The 21,788-nt window shown below is 40.6% G+C and overlaps 3 protein-coding genes and 1 non-coding gene across 10 annotated transcripts in view; all 4 read right to left on the bottom strand.

Annotated features, from left to right (window-relative positions):
* cadm3 (cell adhesion molecule 3) overlaps positions 1 to 4,198 on the bottom strand; it is a 104,227-nt gene extending 100,029 nt beyond the window's left edge. For all 4 annotated transcript variants that reach the window (XM_005728945.1, XM_013909809.1, XM_005728946.1 and 1 more), the window contains exons 1-2: positions 4,025 to 4,198; positions 2,258 to 2,415 (exon numbers count right to left, since the gene is read on the bottom strand). In XM_005728945.1, coding sequence (XP_005729002.1) covers positions 2,258 to 2,348 — 91 coding nt within the window. In that variant the 5' untranslated portion in view covers positions 2,349 to 2,415; positions 4,025 to 4,198. The remainder of the gene's footprint in view (positions 1 to 2,257; positions 2,416 to 4,024) is intronic.
* Positions 4,199 to 6,166: 1,968 nt separating this feature from the next.
* On the bottom strand, positions 6,167 to 6,240 carry trnar-ucu (transfer RNA arginine (anticodon UCU)). The gene has a single exon. It is a non-coding gene; the product is annotated as a tRNA-Arg (tRNA).
* Positions 6,241 to 7,806: 1,566 nt separating this feature from the next.
* sdhc (succinate dehydrogenase complex, subunit C, integral membrane protein) lies at positions 7,807 to 11,614 on the bottom strand. The gene is made up of 6 exons (XM_005728944.1): positions 11,532 to 11,614; positions 10,533 to 10,592; positions 10,334 to 10,435; positions 9,514 to 9,575; positions 8,373 to 8,536; positions 7,807 to 8,066 (listed from the first exon to the last, which is right to left on the bottom strand). The coding sequence occupies exons 1-6, from the start codon at positions 11,546 to 11,548 to the stop codon at positions 7,962 to 7,964; spliced, it is 510 nt and encodes a 169-aa protein (XP_005729001.1). The 5' UTR covers positions 11,549 to 11,614; the 3' UTR covers positions 7,807 to 7,961.
* Positions 11,615 to 13,348: 1,734 nt separating this feature from the next.
* The window catches only part of atp1a2a (ATPase Na+/K+ transporting subunit alpha 2a), a 49,809-nt gene continuing 41,369 nt past the window's right edge, over positions 13,349 to 21,788 (bottom strand). Inside the window, exons 20-25 of one of the 4 annotated variants that reach the window (XM_005728942.2) lie at positions 21,000 to 21,145; positions 20,770 to 20,900; positions 20,400 to 20,501; positions 20,095 to 20,186; positions 13,677 to 13,728; positions 13,349 to 13,496 (exon numbers count right to left, since the gene is read on the bottom strand). In XM_005728942.2, coding sequence (XP_005728999.1) covers positions 13,700 to 13,728; positions 20,095 to 20,186; positions 20,400 to 20,501; positions 20,770 to 20,900; positions 21,000 to 21,145 — 500 coding nt within the window. In that variant the 3' untranslated portion in view covers positions 13,349 to 13,496; positions 13,677 to 13,699. Of the gene's footprint in view, positions 13,729 to 20,094; positions 20,187 to 20,399; positions 20,502 to 20,659; positions 20,901 to 20,999; positions 21,146 to 21,788 lie in introns of those variants that run through there. The other 3 variants (XM_005728943.2, XM_005728941.2, XR_001290324.1) reach the window with 3 other exon arrangements.

Genomic DNA, 21,788 nt, shown 5'->3' with positions numbered 1-21,788 from the left:
TATGACGGCATTATCTGACTGTCTGCCCCACCCTACTCCACCTTCTACTAACAGCTCTGCTACTGTGTCACAACATTCAGACAGATCGGAGCGGATGTGAGTGATGGGCTGGTGCTTTGCGGCTTATGCACTACATTTCCCTCTATAACTGCAACACCATTGCTTACCACATTACTCAAATGTCAAGAACAAAGCAGCAAACACAAGATTTATTCATGAATATATCTATTTTTCTGTATCTTGAATTTTTTGGCATTGTTCCTTGGTGTTGTATGTGTTGAATAAACGCTGGGTTCCTTGTTTGCCAGTGGGAAAATCTACAACTTTTCATTATTTCTTGCATCAAGGCCACTAAGACAAATTTCAATACTACTGATAAAAAAGTATCCAGTCTTCTTCTGATTAATGCATTTCTATATGGTGCAAAAAATATATTTTCAAACATTTTTGACAAGTGATTCTGACTGATTTCACTGCAGTGATATTATTAATTTGGTTTCTGTGGAATTAATACAAGTACTTGATCATTATTTGATGACACATATTACTGACAAAAAGACATGGATGCCAAAATTGTTAACTCAGCACTCCACGGTTGCTTCCCATCTCTCAGCTGTGCTCTTTGACGTGTTTTCTCATCTCCTAAATGCTGTCAGACGTCCCAGGCTTAATTACTCTCCTTGACTGACATGATAATGTAAAACAGCACTTAGGTGAGACCAAAGCAAGAATTGGTCACGCATGGTCAGGCCTCCCTCCAGGCACACCTTAATCAAATGTGACATGCGTGTGAATGCGAGCCAAAATCATTTTCGGACCCAAATAACGAACCAGCGCCTGGGTTTCAATGACGAACTACACAGTTGGGGTCAGCATCCTGACAGGAGATTGATGTTTCATCATCAGTGCCTCAGTCTGAGGTGATTGTTTGTCCATTTCTCATCTTCAGCAACTCTAAAGGTTTTGACATGCTTCCATTTGCATTTGTATTACAGCGGCCTGATCCCAACTTCTAGACATACCCATATTGTTTCTCACTTTCTACCGCACTGACCAATGTGAGCTCACACCGACAATCCTTCGCTCCCCCAAATTGAATTCATAAATGCACGGAAACTCAAGTATACCTATTTCAACAGAAAAAAAAAACAGCTGATGTGGATAAACAAATTCAAAGTACAGTAAATGTAGTCCGTGTGCGTGCATATCTATGGGCGTATACTGTGTATTTCTCCATGCATATGCATGCAGTGTGTATTCACAGGTGCATTCAGATTTGTGAAATAGTGTGGGTGTGCATAAGTGAATACAAGGGGCCTCTGAGAATATATATTGGAAATGCAAATCAGGGAACATCTATTAGGAGCCTTATTACCTGCTATATTGTCTTACAGTTCTTTGTCAAACTCTGTGCAAAAAAATACCAAGTGTAATGAGAAACATGCCGACAGGATTCTACCTATGTCAATCAATTTTCTGTGGATTGAGGGCCAGTGGTGACGCACCATTTTACCACTGGCAAAACTCGTCCTCTAAAGGTTGTATTACCAGCAGTCAGTCACTTGAGTGTTATGTAATTGGAAAGCACATCGGTCTGTATATTCTCGCCACTCACAGCAAGGATGATATCATTACAAAGTGCTTCTCTCATCAAATCCTCTCTTACCATCCGCTTTGAGCCGCACCCAGCTCATCGCAGTTTGAGCTTCAGCCATAAGGACTGTCATATGTCTGTATAAGAGTTTGCACGCTGCTTTGCCCCTACCTGAGAAAGCACAAGACAATCGCTCTTTATCTCCAAGTGTATACTCATGAGAAAGACAGAGAGATGCTAAGCAGGTAAACATCCAAGACTGCTAATGATGAGTGTTTGCCTGTGTTTTTGCATCTTAAGCGACCTTATGCAAGTCATTTAAGATGTCACTGAGAGAGAAAAAGAAGAGGAAGTTACTGGGCAGTGTGCTACTCTGGCAAAGGACCTGCAATGCATTGCTGAGCCCTACACCCACGTGCGAGTCACACACATTCCTAAAAAACAACAGCAGAAATTCCACTGGGGTCTGGGGAGGTGGGAGTGTCCCATGTGCTTATTAACGCTGCTCTGATTCCCTTGTCATAATACAGGAAACAACGAAAAAGCCTCAAGTAAACAGATAAGGGCCACCACAAGAGACAGAGAGAGAGGGTCAGGGAGGTCAGGGGCCCAGGGAGAGACAGTAAGAGGCAGACAGATACAGAGGGAGAGAGATGTGCTTACCAAAGCTAGTATTGCTGTGAACCGCAGCTGTGAAGAGTACTGTCAATAAGCTGACACTCCATAATGCAAAGGGGGCTGATGGGAAGGCCATGTTCGGGCACACAGATCCGCCTGTCTCACTGAATCCTCAGGAGGGCAGAGGAGCTCTGGAGTGTCACCTGCAGGGAAAGCAATGGTGAGATAAAGAAAACAAGCAGGCAAGGCCAACTGGCCACTAATTGCATCCCCTGCCACTGGTTGGCTGCAGCTGAATAAACGCTTGGCCCACCCGTTACTCACGCGTTGCTCCATGGGTATTCATCGATCTGGTTGTGTCATACTATACCGACGACTGATTGAGGGAGGTGGGAGTAAGGAGAGAGTGGGCGGTGATAGAGCCAAACAGAGGAGTAGACGGAGATGGTGGCGATGTTTAAGTGTTAATGAGGGGAGACGAGAAGAATGGGGGTGGTGGGGGGTGGTGTTCATATTACTGTCAATTTATTCCACTTTAACAAGCTGTGCGCATGTGGAAAGAAGGAAAACGAATGTTTCTGGGGCCATTTTCGAGCTCCAACTAACTCACTCTAATTAAAAATAACGCTAAGCAACATTCCCACAATTGGTAGTGAAAGAAAAAAGGAGAAGAGGAAAGACAATGAAAGACACAGCAGCAGCGGAGAGATACACCTGCCGCCCGCTGAGAATACACGGTGCGCTTTGCACTAGACCGGAGACGGACCGTCGTGCTTAATAGCTTCTCTGGCACTCGCTCTCACTCTCTCTCTCTCTCGCACTCCTTCTCTTCCTCTTTCTCTCACGCAGATTCCTTAAAATAGCAGTAGCTTGCGCAGAGGTGAGCCCTCGGTCCATCTGTGGACGGCTCCCTCATTGTCATCGCCGAGAGGGAACCGGGGCTGTAACGTTGGCTGCGGGACGGACGCACGAGCGGGCGGTTAGGGCGGGGACAAGGGGTGGGATGGAGTAATGGAGCGGAGGGGGGACGTGGGGGAGGGGGGGCATGTCATGGGAAAGGGATGTTGGGGACTAGAGACGGGGTGGGGGGTGTCTATGTTTATTGTTGCTCCAGCTCTTTCTGTTGAGTGATGGCGAGAAGCGAAAACAAAACTGGACCAAGTGTATCCATGGGAAATAACGCGGAAACTGAGCGCGAAGAACAGAAGTTCTTTGCTTACGCTTAACGTGGAGAGTGAAACCAATAAAGATGATGACAATGATAATAACAACAATAATGAAAACAACAACAGCTCGCGCATGGCTACCTGCATTGCTGCGACGGACCGCGAGAGCACCAGAGGACTGGTTCTCAGGTCGGAAAACCAGTCCTTCTCCCGCGCTTGCAGGAAAATCTGGTGCTCTTGAGAATTTGGGAGACTCTTGAAAAGGCTGGAGAGAGGTGGCTGCTGCACACCCCGCGAGTTACGATCTTTTTTTCTGCAAAAGAGCGCGGAAAGAAAAAAAAAAGGAGGAGAGGAGAGGAGTCGGGAACAGCGCAGACAGCCCGACAACAAAACGTACATTTAGAGTAAATTATGAAACACTCAGGGATTATACACTTCTCTCCCTGGGCAGGCATAACGGATTACAGAGAGAGAGAGAGAGAGAGAGAGAAGGGAGACTCGCAGTGCGCACACGGACACATTCCTGGAGACGGAAAAGCGTCACCACTGACAGGTGTCTCCTGTCCGCCCTACAGGCTACATCCTAACCCTGTACATTAATACAAACTGTGAAACATTGCACGGCAATAACCACACGCACACACACCGGTATAGTCCGCCTCCGGAGTCGGGTTTTGTTGATGCTGGTCTCCAATAAGGTCCCCAGTAAGGTCCCTCCTTTGATGCGCAGCAGTCGCTTGTTCGGAGCCTTCTTTCAATCTGCTTTTATCGACTTTTTTCTCTCTCCTTGTTCCTTCTCCCGACTCCTTGTTTTTCTTGCTTTTTCCCCCTCCGCTCACTCTCTCACTCTGTCTTTGTATCTCTATCTCTCTCTAGCTCGCTCTCCACGGCTACCGTTCACTGCAGCAAAAACAGACTGTCTGAAAGACGAGCGGGAGGGGAGGGGACACGGGAGGGAGGGATGGAGGGAGGGAGGGGATTTTAATACGATTTGGCCCGTACCACCGGGATAACAGGGCCAGAGCAGGGGCCTACTGACTGAGAGCAGCATGAAGGAGATGGAGCGGATAGTAAGATCTTACCATAGCGAAAAATCATCGTAATGTTGCTATAATATCCCACAGTGAGTCATCTGACCTTATCTGCCTTTATGGAATTTCATTATCCCCTGTTGTACATAAGCTCGCTTTATCTAAAGTTTCCATAGCCTACAGAGTAGGTACAAAATTCTTCTCCTGAATTCAGACCTACATATCTCATATCGGGTCATCTGAAGCTGATTGTCACGGTTCTCAGTGGAGTATAATGTTTCTTATCATTGATGCTTTGGAGCTATTACTTATATCTTGCAGATAGGCCCACTACTATTTCCCATCGGTTAGATAATTTCCATGGTTGCCTAATGATTTAACCGAGTCCTTGGCCTTGTGGAGTTGTGGGACTTCCGTTTCCTCCCTATTTTCCCAGAATACTGTAAGTCCTACTTTGCTGAGACGTTGTCGTTTCACAGTTTGTGCAGTATAGTCCATTAATGTTTCTACATCATAATGGCTACACCCTTGGGAGTTTTGCATATGCTTGCAACGTTAAAGGGGAGAGTCCTTGTAGTTTTGACGTTTTTGACGTCAGTCCCGTTTGGGAATCAGGATCCAAGGGTGGAAGGGAGGAGGGGGAGGGGTTGTTCAACTTGCCAGAGAGGATTAAGGATTAGTTTGCGGGCGGATTAGGTCTGTGTGTGGGGAGGCATGATGGGGTTAAACATGGATGTCACGACAGCCCAATCAGTGGTGGTGGCAACAAACTGAAACCGAGGAGGTGGGGTTGAATGAAAAAAATTAATAAATAAATAAAAAATTATAAAAACCATGGGGAGCGCGGGGGGAGTGGGGAGTGGTAGGGGAGTCGTGGCGTTTGAGAGATCTTCAAGCAAGCAGCTGCTTTCCCACACTGAAAGCAAATAACAATATCAGCTCTGGGCTCCCAGATTTGGGGGGTTTTAAAGATGGAAATAGTCCACCTTCAGGGATCCTTGAAAGGATTCAAGGTCCCCACCCTGATTTCCCTTAATTTAAAAATACACAATGACTTCCACCAACTCTTCTTCTCCACTCGCACTGTACAATGTAGTTATGGTCTTTAATTCAATACAGAATCTGCATACAAAAAAAAAATTCTAGCACTATGAGTCATTTATGTTCAAAGTAAACCGGAGCCTTTATCTCTCCCTCTGTCTCTGAACCGAATGGGAGGATGGAAACGCGGCATCTGGCATCATTAAACACTTGTTACGAGGACGGCAAACGGCTTTAAACGTTTAGCTGCTGCCGCTGCTTCAGGAAAGCTTTTTGCTCTGGTTTAAATGAGCTGTTCGCCCCAGGTGCCGAAACTGTGAGCGTGCGCGCGTGTCCGCTGGTGAGACTGTGCAGTAATGTGCTCGCGTGATAACTTAGCGCGCAGCCTGGACAGTAAAGCTGGGAAGGAAGCCCCGTGAAGTTCTGCTATGGTTTCACGCCTTTTCCATATTTCAGATCTGCATAGATGAGATGACCTTTGCGCGGTGACTTGGCTCCTGTGAAATTACCAGGCCAGATACACTGTTTTTGAGCTTCTGCAAAATAAACACGACTATGAATCATCTTCTTTCCACCAATCCACCCTTGTCGTCGACAGTACAGAGCAGCTCTGTTATGCACATCTTATCTGCAAAGAACATTTAAAAAAAAATTTAAGCTTTATTCCGAACCCTTCTCATTAAAGGAAAAAAATTACAGCCGGATCCTTACATCCACATCTCTGCCGGGACTCGAACCCGGAGCCTCTGGATTAGAAGTCCAGCGCGCTATTCCATTGCGCCACAGAGACTGAGGCACCGTTTTTTTCTATCAAAACCGGGTTTATACTCCCCCTCCCAGCCCTGTGCAGCATCCTCACCACCCCTCAGCATCAGGACCGCAGCTCTGTGGTGTAATAATTTGCCAAACGGTAGGGGGTGCTGCCGCCGCATAATCATCAGTGACTTAATGTCTCATAGAAACAGTGGGAACTCCCGCTTTTCATCCCCCATTTGTTTCGTGCAAGTTATCTCGTCAAAATATCATTATGGTGATGTTATCAGAGCAAAACTAAAAGATGGAACATTGTGCATTGGAAATGCATCAACAACTATGAGCCAGAGTGCTTGTTGTTTGTAGGGGAATGAAACAGCCAATACTTCTATTACCCCCCCATTTCTTTTTTTTACTCCCAAAAATGAGAAGAAATTCCGCAGGGTTTAGTGCAAACAGTCTATAAACAAATTCAGTCTTGGATCCTGCAGAGCCTGAGCAATTTTCCCATCCATCACAATAGAAAATTGCAGACCAATGGATGTGCAGCTCAGGTGGAAATGTGCCTGTTGTGTGGATAGGACTTTGTGTGGGGAATCCTGCGTATGCCAAATTAACAGCAATCAGACAAAAAACTCGTGTACAGAGAGGCATTTTGCAAGAGTTGATGTAACATTGAGCTGGCAGTGGTTAGGTATAGCAATGCCTGTCCAGCAACAGAGCTGATATGACTCTGTGGACATTACAACACCATCAAAAGCACTGAATTAACTCTCGACTTTTACAAATACTGGAAAAAACAGTTTGATGTGTCCTTTAGAAACAGACTGACAAAACGCATGACACAACACCCGAGAAATATATATATATATATATATATATATATATTCATCAATAAACCAAAAAGACATTCTGCCTAACAGGCATTTCCCCTCCAGGCATCGGTTACAAATTAATGAGCCAATTTTGTTACAGCTAACCTCAGAACCTGTTTTTTGTTGATCAGTATGCACTTGTTACTGTACGCAGCACAAGCGGGAGTTGGATCTGACTTTACATCACAGCTTGCCTTTATTCACACTGCAGGACAAAAGCAGGTGAGATGCAGTGTGTATCTCAGTTGGAGGTAAGGCCCGAGGCAGGCTGCCGGTGAGGAGCCTGTTCACATGCACAGCTTCCCCCACTGAGCTGCCTCTACATTTCAGCCTCTCCCTTCCCTGCCGTTAAAAATGTATCTGAGCATCTGCAGCCTGGATAAGTTAAAATATAAATGACAGCCTACAGTTTAAAAAAACAACAACACACAAACACACCTTTCTGTGCACAAACAACATCAGCAGACACACTGGTTGAACTGGCAGTGACTGAGCACTCAGGGCAAAGAAAAGTGATTAATGATTTTGACGTCACAGCACAATTAGGCAAATTACATAAGGCATGTAGGACATGTCTAATTTTGGCCGCTGGTTGTTGTTCACGCTGAGAACAAGTGTGAAATAAACTGGGTCACATTTGCATGCACCTTGCACTCTGCTGCTGCATTTGCTGACCCCAAAGACTCTCCAAGTGTAATTAATTCAAAGGAAGAAACATCAAAACATAATTTCTAAATTTAGAATAACATAATCCTTTATTGAACACTTTGATGACATAAGTCTGCATTAGGCCACGGTACATATACACAAAACAAAACTCCCACAGTGAAATCCAGTTCACGTTCACTTTAACTCGCTCTGTTCATCATGTCTGGTCCTGAGCTCAGATCATGAGCAGAGCTATTGACGTGATGACGGACAGACCAATGACTGTGTAGCCGGTGCGGTAGACCTCTGGAATTTTGAAGCCTTTGCCCATATCCCAGCCCTGATTAGATAATAATAAACAGAAGAAGATCATAAAAAGAACATTAAGCACACAAAAACAACCTCAGTTTATAAATGTTGGCAAATGTAATTAGTAAAATTAGTAAACATGACAAAAGCAAAACAAAAATCTGTATCCTCTTAAAAGCTTAAGCTAAGCAGTCCAGACACCTCATAAAACATGCAAATGGAAAAACTACCAAAGAATTTCAAACAGACTCTAGTGTGAGGAAGAAAAAGGTAAGCAGTTCCTCGGTTAAATCGTTAGGCATTTTAAAAAATGAATTATTAAATCATTAAATCTTACCAAGTGGCGGATGCCGTTATAGGTGTGGTAAGATACTGGGAAGGCAATCCCGAATTTGGCCAGCCCAGTGAGAAATGGACCAATGGACAGTGAGTGGATTAAATCCAGGTAGTAGGGGTAGCTCCCTGGCAAAACCAGCGCTGCCACTGCAAATGCTGAGATAGCTAAACACAGACAGAAATCCTGAGACCACCACACCTTTCATAATCAGTAAGAAATTAAGACATGTAAAAAGAAGCTCCACATGCTTCTAACATTTTTTCTCCATAAGCCACTTTACCACATGATCCAGCTCACCAGTAATTTTGCAACATGTTAAAGTCTCAGTTATGTAAATACTTTTTTGTTGTTTTTTGCTCTTGCTGGAGTGACAGCCAAATAATGGATCTGGATCAAACAAGCGCTTCTTGGGCTGCCTGCTACAATGCACTGAACACAATGGCTTATTTAAAGCTTCTATTTCTGTATTGCCTGGATGATAAAGAATATAAACTAAACAACTCCGTGTGAGAAAAGACATTCTTTAAAATATTTATATACATACAGAAAGCTGCATTGAAAACTAAATGTTAAATACTGACTGTTATGTTTAGATGAACTGATATGGCTTCCTGTCAGTTGGTGACAGATTTACTTCCCTCACTGTGAATCGAAGTTGATTTCAGTTGATTCAGTTGATTACTCGTGTGATTCTAATAGAAAGCTGAGAGACAGTAAGTGGCACTTAATGTCCGAGAGGTAGCCTGGCTGTTGAGTTTGGCCCTTATCAAGCCAATTAACACATAAACAAAGCTGATTCAGCTTTTACAGCATGTTCCATGAAGGTCAGCAGCACTGATATACAATACCACAATGACACGTGTTTTTACTCCAGGCGAATGACTGAAAGCTGTTAGCCATCTAGTGTTAATTTTCACATGTTAGGTTTAATTGTATTGAACAACTTGTGTTTTGTAATTCCAGTAAATGCTCTTAGTAAAAATCAATAGTGATAGACTACAATGCCCTGAAGACATTTCCAAGGTCACTTAAAAGCTGACAGTGGCTGTATAGCTTCTTTCACAACTGGTACTTCAAGGGCAAAACTAAATCATTCACTTGCTTTAACTTTAATTTTGGATGGAAAAAACAGATGTGTTACCTCCACTGAGCCCAATTCCAGTTCCTCTGTGCGTGATGGACATCATCATGGGGACAGACCACCTGAGACGCAAAAAAATCCCCCCATAAACCAGAGCACATTTAGCTTTCACACATACAGGCCTCAACTAATGATTATTTTAAATCTTTAAAATAGTTTTATGATGAATGAGGCTTTGATTTACAAGTAACAACACTGCAATTCTACATTTTAATCATGGAACTTTGATTTTGTGCCAGTGATGGATGCACATGCAAAGTTTGCATGCATAAATATGAATAAGCTAATGCTCTAGTACAGAACAGGCTAAACCCAGTGAAAGAGTATGACTTAAATCACTGGATTACAGATTGGAGAAGCTGAAGATTGTTGACAGTGTTAAAAAAAAAAGGTGCCCTGAGTCATCACAATGATCCCAAATGACAGAAAAATATTAAAGTTTAAAAAAAGGCAGCTGAACCAGGAGGGTAGCCTAGTGAGAAATTACATATACCGACATATACTGAACAAAAAAGGGGTTCTTTGCTGCAGGCGTTAGGATTGCAATAACTTGGTGACAGTACATTATAAGGTGCTTATTGCACTAAATCTCAGGTATTTGTGGGTTGCCCTGCTGTTTTATTAGCTTCGAAAGAATGAAAAACCTGCACAATCAGAAAAAATGACTTTAAAAGTAACAATATTTGCAGCTCAGAAAACATGTTGCTGCAGATTTGAGGTGTCTCTGAAAACATAAAACAAATGGAGCAAATGACTTTTACTTTAACTGAGTCACATCTGAACAACACTGAGTAGACACCAGAAGGTATGCAGTACATACTTGTAGATGGTGACATGGGGAGACACGGGTCGGTTTGATCTCGAATTTTTGTCCCAAAACTTGTTCATCTCCTCCTTGGCTGTGGATCCCATTGGAGCCACACTGAAGAGGAGAGAAAATGGGGTGGTTACAGAAAACAAGTTTGCAGTAGCATCTATGTGTGCATTTATAAGCACTAACAAACAAGCACAGAACTCACTGTCTGTACAAGACACTGTACTGGGGTTTGGAGAGACAGACACTCTGACGTCCCAACGTCCTAAAGACATAAAAAACAAAAACAGGTTTAGATTTGAATCCTGGTTTACTTCAGAGTAAACCAGCAGCACCATGAGAAAGATATGTTGTAATGATGAAGATTTTTCAATAAGTAAACAGAGCTAAATAGGAACAAGGGGCAACAAGTCAACAAATTAACATAAAAAAGAACAATAACACATACAAAAAAAATAGGACACAAAAGAAGGTTTGAGCGTCGCTATTATTCATACTGTAAAATTGTTAATACTGTCAATAAAAAATGCTTAAGAGAGAATGCTTTGTAGTTCGTTGTTGTATTTTTATAGTTCTATAAACAGTTATGGTCATCAATTTTGCATATTCGTTGGGAAAACCCAGCAATAAGTAAAGCCAAGTCTTAACTCCAGCTCTAGCGAGAAGGAACAAGTGAGAAGTGTCTGTTAAACAAACTCTAAAGGGTAATAGGTTCACTTCTACTAAACAAAGATCTGTTTCACATTTAAGGTAATTTAGACAACGCCAATCATTTGACAATCATTTGACCTGGGTAGAGTTACGACACTGTAACGGTGTAGTTCGATTATCACTTAACACAAACCTAAATCAAACAAATTCAGATTATCAACAGCGAATCAAGCATTCGTCAAGCGGTCATATGAAGGTTAAGGCGCCAAATAACCGCTTACGTCAGTCATTATTAACACTACTTGTCAAAGTCCACTCTCAGATAACCAAGAACATCTGACACTAGCACGACAGCTACAGTAAGCTAGCGGCTTTCCACCACACTTGCGGTAAACAAGGATAATAAACGGAGACTACAAGTTACACCGAGGCGCGTCGACCTCAAACGTGCATTTAGTTTATTATACTTTTTCTCTACGCGCCTCAATATCCCAAAGAACAAGGAGTAAAAGCTTCCCAGAGCCCGAAAGTAATGCACTAAAGATAAACTGACCTTAGAAGCAGCGCCATGTTTGACGGACAGTGAGCGGAAGTGACGTTACGGATGTTGTTGTTCCGCGGCGTTCTGAAAAACCTTGAAGAGATTCAAGCTTGAAAAGGAGTTTGAACTGTCTGAGTGCTGTAAGGCATGGCGTAATGTTGAAGGTGACGTGTAATAATTCGGTTATTTTACAGAAAATGTCTGTTTTACTGTTGAAAAAAGGTTTTTATCTGGAACCTCTTTGCAGCAAAATGCATCCAACTTTAAACGAAATCCCACATTTATTCACCATTTTAAGGCTGAAATCAATTTGTACTTTAAAATACTAAAATAACTAAAAAAATGTCTGTTTCCTTCACTTTTATGAACTTCATGTTAAACACAAGAAATTTAGACAAAAATAAAATACTCACTGACACTTTATTTTATTTTATTAAAAGATAGGTAAATCAGTATGCTAATGGAAATCAAATCAATATAAAAATGTAATGAAAAGGAAATGTGACTGTCTAAGTAAACTGTAAAATTAGGTTACATTTTTTAGAGTTTACTTCTTGATTTACAAGTGATTTCCTCTGGGTGCTCCGACTACCTCCCACTGTCCAAAGACAGTTATCAGCATCTGTAAGTGAATGTGAGCGTTGTTGTCTGCCTCTTTGGTACCCTTGTACACAACCTGTCACCTGCCATAACCTGTGTCCTACCTCTCAATCTCACCCGATGTCAGTTAGTATAGGCACAGTCCACTTGACAAAATGGACTGATGGAAGTATTTGTACATAGCTCTGTGGTTTTTAGTTTAAAATAATTGCAGCAACCCAGATGCCCTTCCTGACACAGTCCCAAAGGGATTTATGTTTTCTCCTGAGGCTGAACTTGGGAGCTTTTGCTTTTTAGGCAAATGCATAACCTACTACACTAAGGAGCTACTCTTTTATAACACTTCCTTGTTAGGATTTGGTTGTTTTTCTTTCTGTAACATGACAGCAACATGCAAACACTGAGTCTTTGTTTTCAGAAAAATTCCGACATATTTTTTTATTCCTTTCAATCCTTTGCTTTCGTGGGTGAAACACAGAGTATTTTTATCCACTGGGGGAACAACTTTCCTAAATCAAATCTGCACAGGATGCTGAAAGAAAATATCAGATTCATTTCCTTTTTCATGTCTGGTGATGATTGCGGTTTAAGTCTGATTTTTAGAGGAGAAACACAACTACTTAGATAGTGTGTGAATTCTGTCTGAATCATTTTTTTTCCATGCCTATTTTGTCTGGCTGCACCAACTAGCTTAGAGAGCCCAAGAGAAGTCAAAAAGATAAAGGAATATTTTTTCAAGAAGATCATTATTGGAATATCCTCCCCTTCATCAATTGCAAGAATAAACTAGCCCACCAGTCATGTCTTCTGTCAAGTAAAATGGATGCATGGAACAAGTATTGTAAAATGGGAGCTCCATCCACTCCACACTCATAAATACAAATAATAATAATAATAATAAAGTTAGTGATGCCCAAAAGCTCTTCTAGATATTTCCAATTACCTCCTGTCACACACAAATCAGCCAGGACATTAAAAACATCTGTGTAATATTGTACAGATTGTGTATTCCAACAGACAAAAGAGAGAACCTGGCAGAAAATACTTTGGGTCTTGTTGGCTTGTTCCTTCATAACCTGCAGATGCTCAGCATGTTTGGAGATGACTGTCCTTGGGGTCTTCAGCAATGTTCAGACGGATGGCACATCAAAATCAAGTTGCTTATATGACTTTGCAATAGGGAACAATACAGATACGTAGGTGAGTAATGTTTAAATGATGGGCAGACATACTTTGGAATACATTTTATTTGTCAAATTTAACACAAACAACATCTGATACTCCCTTCCAGCCAAACAGGCCACAGTACATCACTTTGGTAGCAGCTTGTGTAAGGCACAAAGGTTTACATTACTATCACTCTGCTGGAAATGTTTTCTGATAAAGAGAAAAAAAGAGAAAACTCAAAAGCCTATTTTCAGCAGTATTTTTCTGATAATCAGATTTGTGAACTGATCCATGCAATATTACAACTGACAGACACGCACGCACAGTTTTACACTCATGAGCGCAAACAAACACATCTATGCATACACATGCACACACACACACACAGACCTCAAACTGACATTTTCTGAATGTTAATAATATGTCTCCTGCTCCACCCAGCCTGGAAGAGATGAAGAGAGAGAGGCAGAAAGACAAAGAGAGAAAGTGTCAGGGAACAAAATGACAGGCGAGCATTTTTCATAATATCCTTTTGTATCGCTCTATTTGTATTCATCTCATTGCCTTTGTCTCCGTACATTTCCAAATGAATCCCCTTATAACTCTAAGACTTTGATCAGCCGTCCGTGACACACAGATTAACAGAAATGATGAACTGTCACGATAAATTGTATTTGTCTCCCCGTGTCTTGCCCCTCATCTGCTGTAAGGCAGTGGCAGTGAACAGATTTTGAGCCATTGTAAGGTGCCCGTATCATCTGCATAATCTTCATTACATATCTCAAGAGTCTTCATCAGCCTGCTTTAATTTCCTTTCTAATAATTTTCAGCTGGCTCTGGTTGTGTGGTACAGGTTTAAGTTTCCTGGTTTAAGTTTTACATATGAACATGAATAGGCTGCGATCAGCTCTGCACACTATATACTGCAATTGCAACAATAGGTTGTGAACCCTTTGGAATTTTCCATATTTTTGTATAAACATATCCTAAAATATCCAGTTTTGCTAAAGGAAGAAAAACAGAACAACATGAATTATATTACACAATAATATTACTTGGTCCTTAACATTTTGAGGGAAAAGTAGTCAGTATTACAGATCTGTGAACGGCACCTGAACCTCTGTTTTCAGCATCCCATGTGACACTTTTGTGCAGCAATAAATGCAAGTATAAATATGCAGTAAAAGGTGATCAATTCTGCACACTGGCTTCGAGGAATTTAGTCCATTTCAGTATTGCAAACACAAAACTTTGGGTTCTCTCACACAAACTGCTTGCTTCGGGCTATTCCACAATTTCTACAACATAAAGGTTTGGACTTTGACTCGACTATTGCAAAACATTAACTGTATTCTTCCACTACCATTCCTCAGTAGAAATATTTTTGTGCTACGAGTTGTTTTCTGGCTTTATGCACTTTTCTTTTGAGATTCGTGTTCTTGACTTTACTGTTAATGTATTCAAATTAAGGCTGGGTGACATGGAAAGTTTTTTTTATATCAGTCAGATATATCGATAGATCACAATATATGTACTTTTTAAAAATAAATAACATAGGTTCATAATTCTTTCTGAAGATAAAAAACAGGAAATGATGGATACAAAAAATATTATTTATATTATTTTTTTTTATCTTCTGCGGGAATAAGTATGGATATCGTTTCCATTCTTTGTGTGGATTTTCCGGTACAATGTTTTTCAGTTTGTGAATATTAAAACATTTCATAAAGGAAACATTAATGAACACTAAAACATTATTTTAGCAAATATTTTCTTATACTGCTTTTTTTTTTTTTTTAATTTAGTTAACTCTACTCTGCACACCTAATTCTCACCTAAACCTGGATCATTAGGTCATGTAACCCATGACAACAGCAGTGATCATGCATGATATGACAGAGTGCTGAGCGAGGCAGAAAGGATTTTACTCAGATTTGTACAAGTGGAGTCATACTGAGTGCTGTCAGGAAAGGAGGTGGAGGAAGGCCAGACATGAGAGCTGGAAGGTGAAAGCTCAGAGGAGGACATACCAGCGTTTGAGGAGCCTGAGCAGGGTCAAAATGATGACACCCAAAGTTCATTATGGATGAGGAGTATTGCGTAAGCTAGGGCTCTGAAGTTGTGGGATTTGGTTTCTCGACTGCCTGTGAAGCGAATAATCTTTTCATGATTTCATCAGATTGAGGCAGAAGGTTGCATTTTTTAAGGAGATATCACCTTCAAGAGAGCTTTAGTCTTTGCCCCCTGATCGGACGTTAAGATCATTTGTTACTCTGATCGACTGGCCAATCTCCAAGAATCTGTCTCAACTTATTGAATTGTCTATAGGAACCAGTAAAGTTGGATCCTAGGTTATCCAAGTTATGTCATGAACACAGATATGCTGAAGAATGTTTTCAGCTCCAGAATGCGTTACATTTTAATGCTACCTTCAGCATTAAAACTTAAAACCACTTCCTTCTGGTTTGTGTCTTCTGACATCTTTTAGTCTAAGACCTGGTTTGCTCTTTACTGTTTGATGTAATCAGAGGTCCAACTCTCTTGGCAGTAGTTTCAGTATGGTTGAAATTAAAGTGAAAAAGGCAGGAAATGTAGAGTTAGCATATATATTATATATGCTTATATTATATATATATACTTTTAGGATATATATTATTAATCAATTAATAATTAATGTAAATCAACAGGGTAAAAGTGTGTAAAAAATGTTCAGCTTCTCAGCTGAAAAGGCTTCTAGAAATTTGTAATACCTGAAAACTTCAGAGCCCTACATGATACAACACTTCTTATTATGGGTGAGTACCATCACATTGTTGCTGCACAGGCTCCTCAAATGCTGATATGTCTTCCTCTGACCTTTCACCCCTCTGCTCTAATGTCTGGCCTTCTTCCACCTCATACCCCTGACAGCAATAAGACTGACCACCCCTGCCACAATTTTGAGAAAATTCCTTTCTGCTTCACTCTGCCCTTTGCTTCCGGAAGTATGGACAAAGGTTGAAAATGCAATGTGATAAGTCCTTTTGTCCACTGGCTAAAATTTGTTTCGGAAGCCATAAAATTACTCTACATTTCTGAAATCGTATTAAATCTTTGACTCTCAAAGAAGATCTCAAGAAGCAGTTTGATTTTTAGTAATGGAAACATAATATCTGCAAAATTATTATCACCTAATTTTATGGTCATAAAATTGGAAGCTGCAGTTCCCATCATTTTGGGGGAAAAAAATCCATGTGCTGTCTCAGCTCAACCCCCACAAATGTGGGATGTCCTCATTCGTCGGGATGTCCTATTTACAGCACAGCAGGACTCGTATAGATTGCATAAATGATCGCTGTCTTAAAAATCTCATGTTCTCCACGAAGGACAAAATCATATCTCAGGGAACCCACACGGTATCGTTTCTTTTATATAGATTTAACCTTTAAACTGAAGTTGCTGGATTTGGTTTCTTAACTGCCATACAGTACACCGGCCTGTGAAAGGGATCACTCAATTGTGATCCACTTATGCTTCACGACAACATATCAATTAATAATTAATTAATTCTTTAAAAAGCACAAGAAGTGCAGTTCTGACTCAGTGAAGAGGGCAGTGAGGCTCTTATATGGATCAGATATGTGACTTGACCACAAATCTGATGTTGTAGCAAAGTGTGACTCAGATGTTCTCCTGTCTCTTTACACTCCACGCGCAGCTGGAAAAGTGCCGTCTAAGGGAAATGGTCAGGGACTCGGTAACGAGGGTCAGTTACTTGAATCATTCACTTAAACCTGACATTTTTGGCTCTGTTTACATTACATCACATATTTTACAATAAAGTAAACTGTTGCATCAGTGTCTCTTTGTTTTTCGTCACTGGGCATGGTACAAGAGAAAGTGTCTGTTACTGTAAAGTCTTGCATTGTGCAGGTAAACATTCAGCTGTGGGTTTTGCAAACATTCTTCTGTGCATCTGTGCAACTTTAAATAGCCAGAAATCTTTCCACACTACTGAACATTTCAACGGTGTTCTCGTCTTTTGAGCCTCGGGCCGTGTTCGATGCACTGTCATGTTTAGCAATGCTTCGTTAAAATTTTATGTTGTCATTTTGTCTTTTCATCTTACTCACACTCCTAATGTACTGATGTGTATGGCTACAGTAGCCCAAACATTAGCACATGTGCAGCTGTCAGTGGCTCCTCTTACGCTGTGTGTGTCTTAACCTGATGTTGCTTTAACTCTATTCCAACCAGGGGACTGATAAGACGTATAACTCTTCTTGTTGTCACTGGCCTGTCAATCGGTTGTCTATCAAAACATGGCTAGAATGATTAGCGTTGCCTTTACATTGACCATGTCCAATGCTTCTTTTGACGAAAAGGTAATTTGGAATAACTGTCTTTATCCTTTTATCATCCAGCTCGAGTTCAAATATCATTCAGGCTTGTCTCTGTCTCCTTGAAGCCCTGCAATGCAAGCCATTGTTCAGTATTTTGATAGTGGACAAACATGGATATCATATTAGACAGTGTGAGAGAGGTCTTTAGATGATCAGTTTCCTCTGGTTCATTTGTTACCTGCCAGACCGTTGAACATCAGTCATGAACAGTATGCATGACTGTGGATTGGTGAAGTGCAGACTCTTTAAATATGGTGATGAGCATTGACAAAGATTCTGTGAAAGTTCTCAGAAGTATAATATGTTGTAGTAACGATACACTCTGAAAATCATGTCCTCCAAAGATAAGACTTTAACAGATCCCTGTTCTTTAGGCTCATTAAAACATCACACCCTCACACCTGATTTTTAACATCTAATTAACTGCTAAGTCTAGAGGTTCACATACTTACAGATGTGTAATACTGCATAGTTTCTCTCAATAAATAAATAGCCGAGTCTAATATTCTTGTCCTGTTTGTTTAACCGTGTGCTCTCTTCTTGAGTGACATTATATATTTTTGCAGATGTATAAAAAAGGGGTCACAGATGTTTTCATACAGCAGCATTTAGCACAGAGGAATGGTTTTCATTTTTGGGAATAATTAGACATTTATTTATAAAATGTATTACCCATCAAAAGTTTGGGGCCACTTAGAAATTCGTTTGCGATCGATTGGTTGTTAATTATCATTGAATTCTGTTTTCCATTATAATAATATAATACCCATTTGTTCATGCCAGGACAGCAGAAACTGTTGCACCGGTTAAACAAACTACAAAAAAATCCTAAATGAAAATACACTAATATTCCTTTTCTAAGCAATTAAAACCATGTGCAAATTCTGGAGTCTGGCTCGTGCTCAGCTGTGAACCACAGTCGCTCAGTTCTCTTTCTGTTATGTTAGCTTTGTTTGTACAGGCATTATTTAAACATATTTAATTATTTAGCAGTTTATTTAATGTAATAGCACTCGTTTATTTCAATAAGAACACTGATGAGTTTCAGAAGAAAACACTTTTTTTGTGGCTTTTTTCTCCAAACAATAATCAAACCAACAAAGGCTGATGCTCCAAACACTCAAGTAGTCAGTTTGTTTCCTCTTTTTAATCAGCAGAGCAATTTTTTTTCAAGTGTGCTAAGGTAATTAGAAAAGGCTTTTTTCTATGATGAGTGATCATTTAACTTTTTAACCTGAGAAACCTCAGACATCACAATGGAGCACAGAAGTAATCGGTGATGAAAATGGGTTTTTCAATGGGCTGTTTCATTTCTAAAATGGATATTTCAAAACAGAGACATTAAGTGAACTCAAAATTCTAAGCAGTAATGCATGATCTTAATCCTTCCTGGATCAGCTTTGACTGAAAACTTGGCCCGAATATCAGATCACGTTAGATTTCAATGACAAAGCAAACTGCCAGAAAGCGCTGCATTTACTTGAGAAATCAAAACTGGAAGACAATAATCAATGAAGTGTTGCAGAGTCTGCATTTTTGAAAGCTGGAGAATTGTTCAGCATTGACTGGTTTGCATTCTGCTGGATGGCTGATAGATTTCAGCCGCTTTACTAAATACTGGGCATGAAGGACTATTTGTGGAAAAAGCAAAGCTTCTGAATGATGTTTAACAATACGTGTAAAAAATAACAATAATATTAAAATCTGTCGGGAAAACTTGGTGAATTACTAAATTTACATGAAGTCACATGAATTGTGAGAGTTCAAAAAGACAGCTGCCTCCAGTGGTGAAAGATATTGCTCTCAAACCCATGAATCACAGGAGAAACCGGATGAACCAGAAGAACTGCAGTGATGGACTGTGAAGCCTGCATTTGCAAGTGTAAGAAGTTGTCAGAAATAAACTATGCTTTTAATATTACACCAAAACCACTAAAGCTTACTTGCTCTGCTGTAAATGCGCTACACTCGACACTGTTGGCTACCTGCACTTTTATTTTTAATCTCAGTCCACACCACTTCAAGGTGCTTATATATATATATATATATATATATATAGATACTTTGTGCTTGTTTGGAATGACATTGAACTCAATCTTCTTCTACAAGTCACCATCTGTCAAATGCTTGCTGGGATGCTTTAGGTGAGCTCAACAGAGCAGAGCTGTGGCAACACTGTCAATCAATGTGTCCTTAAAGGACTGGACAGTCTTCTCTTTTATGGTGTTTATTTTTACAAGGACAGAAGGCTGAGCGAGTTACACAAGGTAGAAGGAAAGCTTTTAAAAGTTTGGCACATGTGGTGGTTGAGATAGGGGTTTCAACTGCTATACTGCACCATCACTTGATTATTATTCTAGCTTATTAAGAAGATAAATAAGCTTAAAAAATCTTTTAATCATGGTTCTCTCTTAATAACTGCTTACCTCCTGGTTGCCTCCGCAGAATAAATTTACGGACCTCATCGTAAATGAAGATGAGAAGACTGTATGGTATGCCACAGAACCACCAAAGGATCCTGAGGGGGAAAAAGGAAGATGTGGTGACTCACAGGCGGAGTGCAAATTGTTAAATTCATTGCAGCTATTTTTGAATATTAAGGATAACAACATGGTGTTTAAGAAGATCACAGACTACATTTAAAGTCCAGAGTGACAGGCTAATGGCAGCCTATTAGGTCTTTAAGAGGTTATTTTTCAGTTCAGTGGAGATATGCATATGCAGAGCATACTTCAGGGGGTACATGCGCAAGGCAACGTCCATTCCAGGGCAGTAGGAGAGGAAGGCAGCCAGAGCTGTTTCAACAAACAGGCCAAAGATCAAAATCCTGTTCCTGTTAGGCAGAAAAAAGGTGCACATCAGAGAAAAGAAAAGGTTTATACAGGTTTTTAAAGTACAGAACATTAAAATAGCAGTGATGATATGATCCCAGTATTAGAAGCCTCAAATAAAAGAGCCAAAATCATTTTTCATTTTGAAGAATAAGAGTACCTTTCTGACTACCCTCGTTTATGCATCGATTCTACATGCTTCAGTTCCTCCTTCCATCAGCACTCTTTTCCTTTCTTCCACCTCCCTTACTTCACACCCCACTCACTTACGTCATCCCCTGCTGAAAGAGGGAGTTCCTCCTTGTCTTGCAGATGATGAGATCAGCCCACTGGACAACCACAATGCTGGTGAAGAAGGCTGTGTGGCAGGTAAATTCCACAATCTTTCTCTGTTCATAGGTCTGCCAGGATGAAACACATTGTATTACTCATGCGCGAGAGTGGAAACATTCGTTTATTCATTCAGGTCATGTTGGCGAGTGTCAGTCTCCATTCCTTACCCACTGTTGCCCAAAGCTGTCCTCCAGGTCATTGACTTCACGGTCATCCCAGTCGATGCGGATGCCTACTAGGTTTCTTGGGAGGAAGCCGTTTTCAGCCAATATTACAAAGTAGGTGAAAAAACCAGCCAAAGCTTGGATCATACCTGGATTACAAATATGAAAGCCCATTCATAAGACAGCAATGCAAAAACTCATTTAGATGATCTAAAAAATAATGTAACATTTTATAGCTGTTACATTTCAAAGGTTCATAAGGTCCAACAATGGTTTTGTAACTTTGTAACTTTTCTAATAAGTGGTATTATACTGTAGAGAAAAATAATATTTTAAGTTATTTCAGAGAGGAAAGCGATATTGATTTATCACTGTCCCATTTAAAACACAGTAAATATTCTGTTAGTGTTAATTAGTTAATGCAAAAATCATTTTCCAAATAGATTTGTGGTGAGAAGTTTATACATGGCTTGGATTTTGTGGTAGCTTGTTTTTAATGATTTATTTAAATCTAGGGGCAGCACAGTGGCAGCATGGTGGTTAGCACTGTTGCACACAGCAAGAAGGTCCTGAGTTCAATTCCACCAGCAGTCTGGTTTGCATGTTCTCCCCGGCTTCCTCCCACAGTCCAAAGACATGCAGTTAGTGGGGATAAGTTAACTGGAAACTCTAAATTGCCCATAGGTGTGAATGTGAATGGTGGTCTGTGTTGCTTGTGTTAGCCCTGTGACAGACTGGCAAACTGTCCAGTGTGTACCCTGCCTCTTGCCCTAAGACAGCTGGGATAGGCTC

This window comes from Pundamilia nyererei, unplaced genomic scaffold, assembly GCF_000239375.1.
Source record: "Pundamilia nyererei isolate P.nyererei 1_Seehausen unplaced genomic scaffold, PunNye1.0 scaffold00031, whole genome shotgun sequence".
Classification (NCBI taxonomy): Eukaryota; Metazoa; Chordata; class Actinopteri; order Cichliformes; family Cichlidae; genus Pundamilia; species Pundamilia nyererei.
The sequence above is the reverse complement of the archived record's forward strand: the minus strand, read 5'-3'. Positions and strand labels throughout refer to the sequence as shown.

Coding starts and splice junctions, on each gene's coding strand:
- sdhc (XM_005728944.1), bottom strand. Junction 10,436..10,532: donor TACAGTGTCTTGTACAGACA/GTGAGTTCTGTG, acceptor TCTCCTCTTCAG/TGTGGCTCCAATGGGATCCA. Junction 9,576..10,333: donor CCCCATGTCACCATCTACAA/GTATGTACTGCA, acceptor TTTGCGTCTCAG/GTGGTCTGTCCCCATGATGA.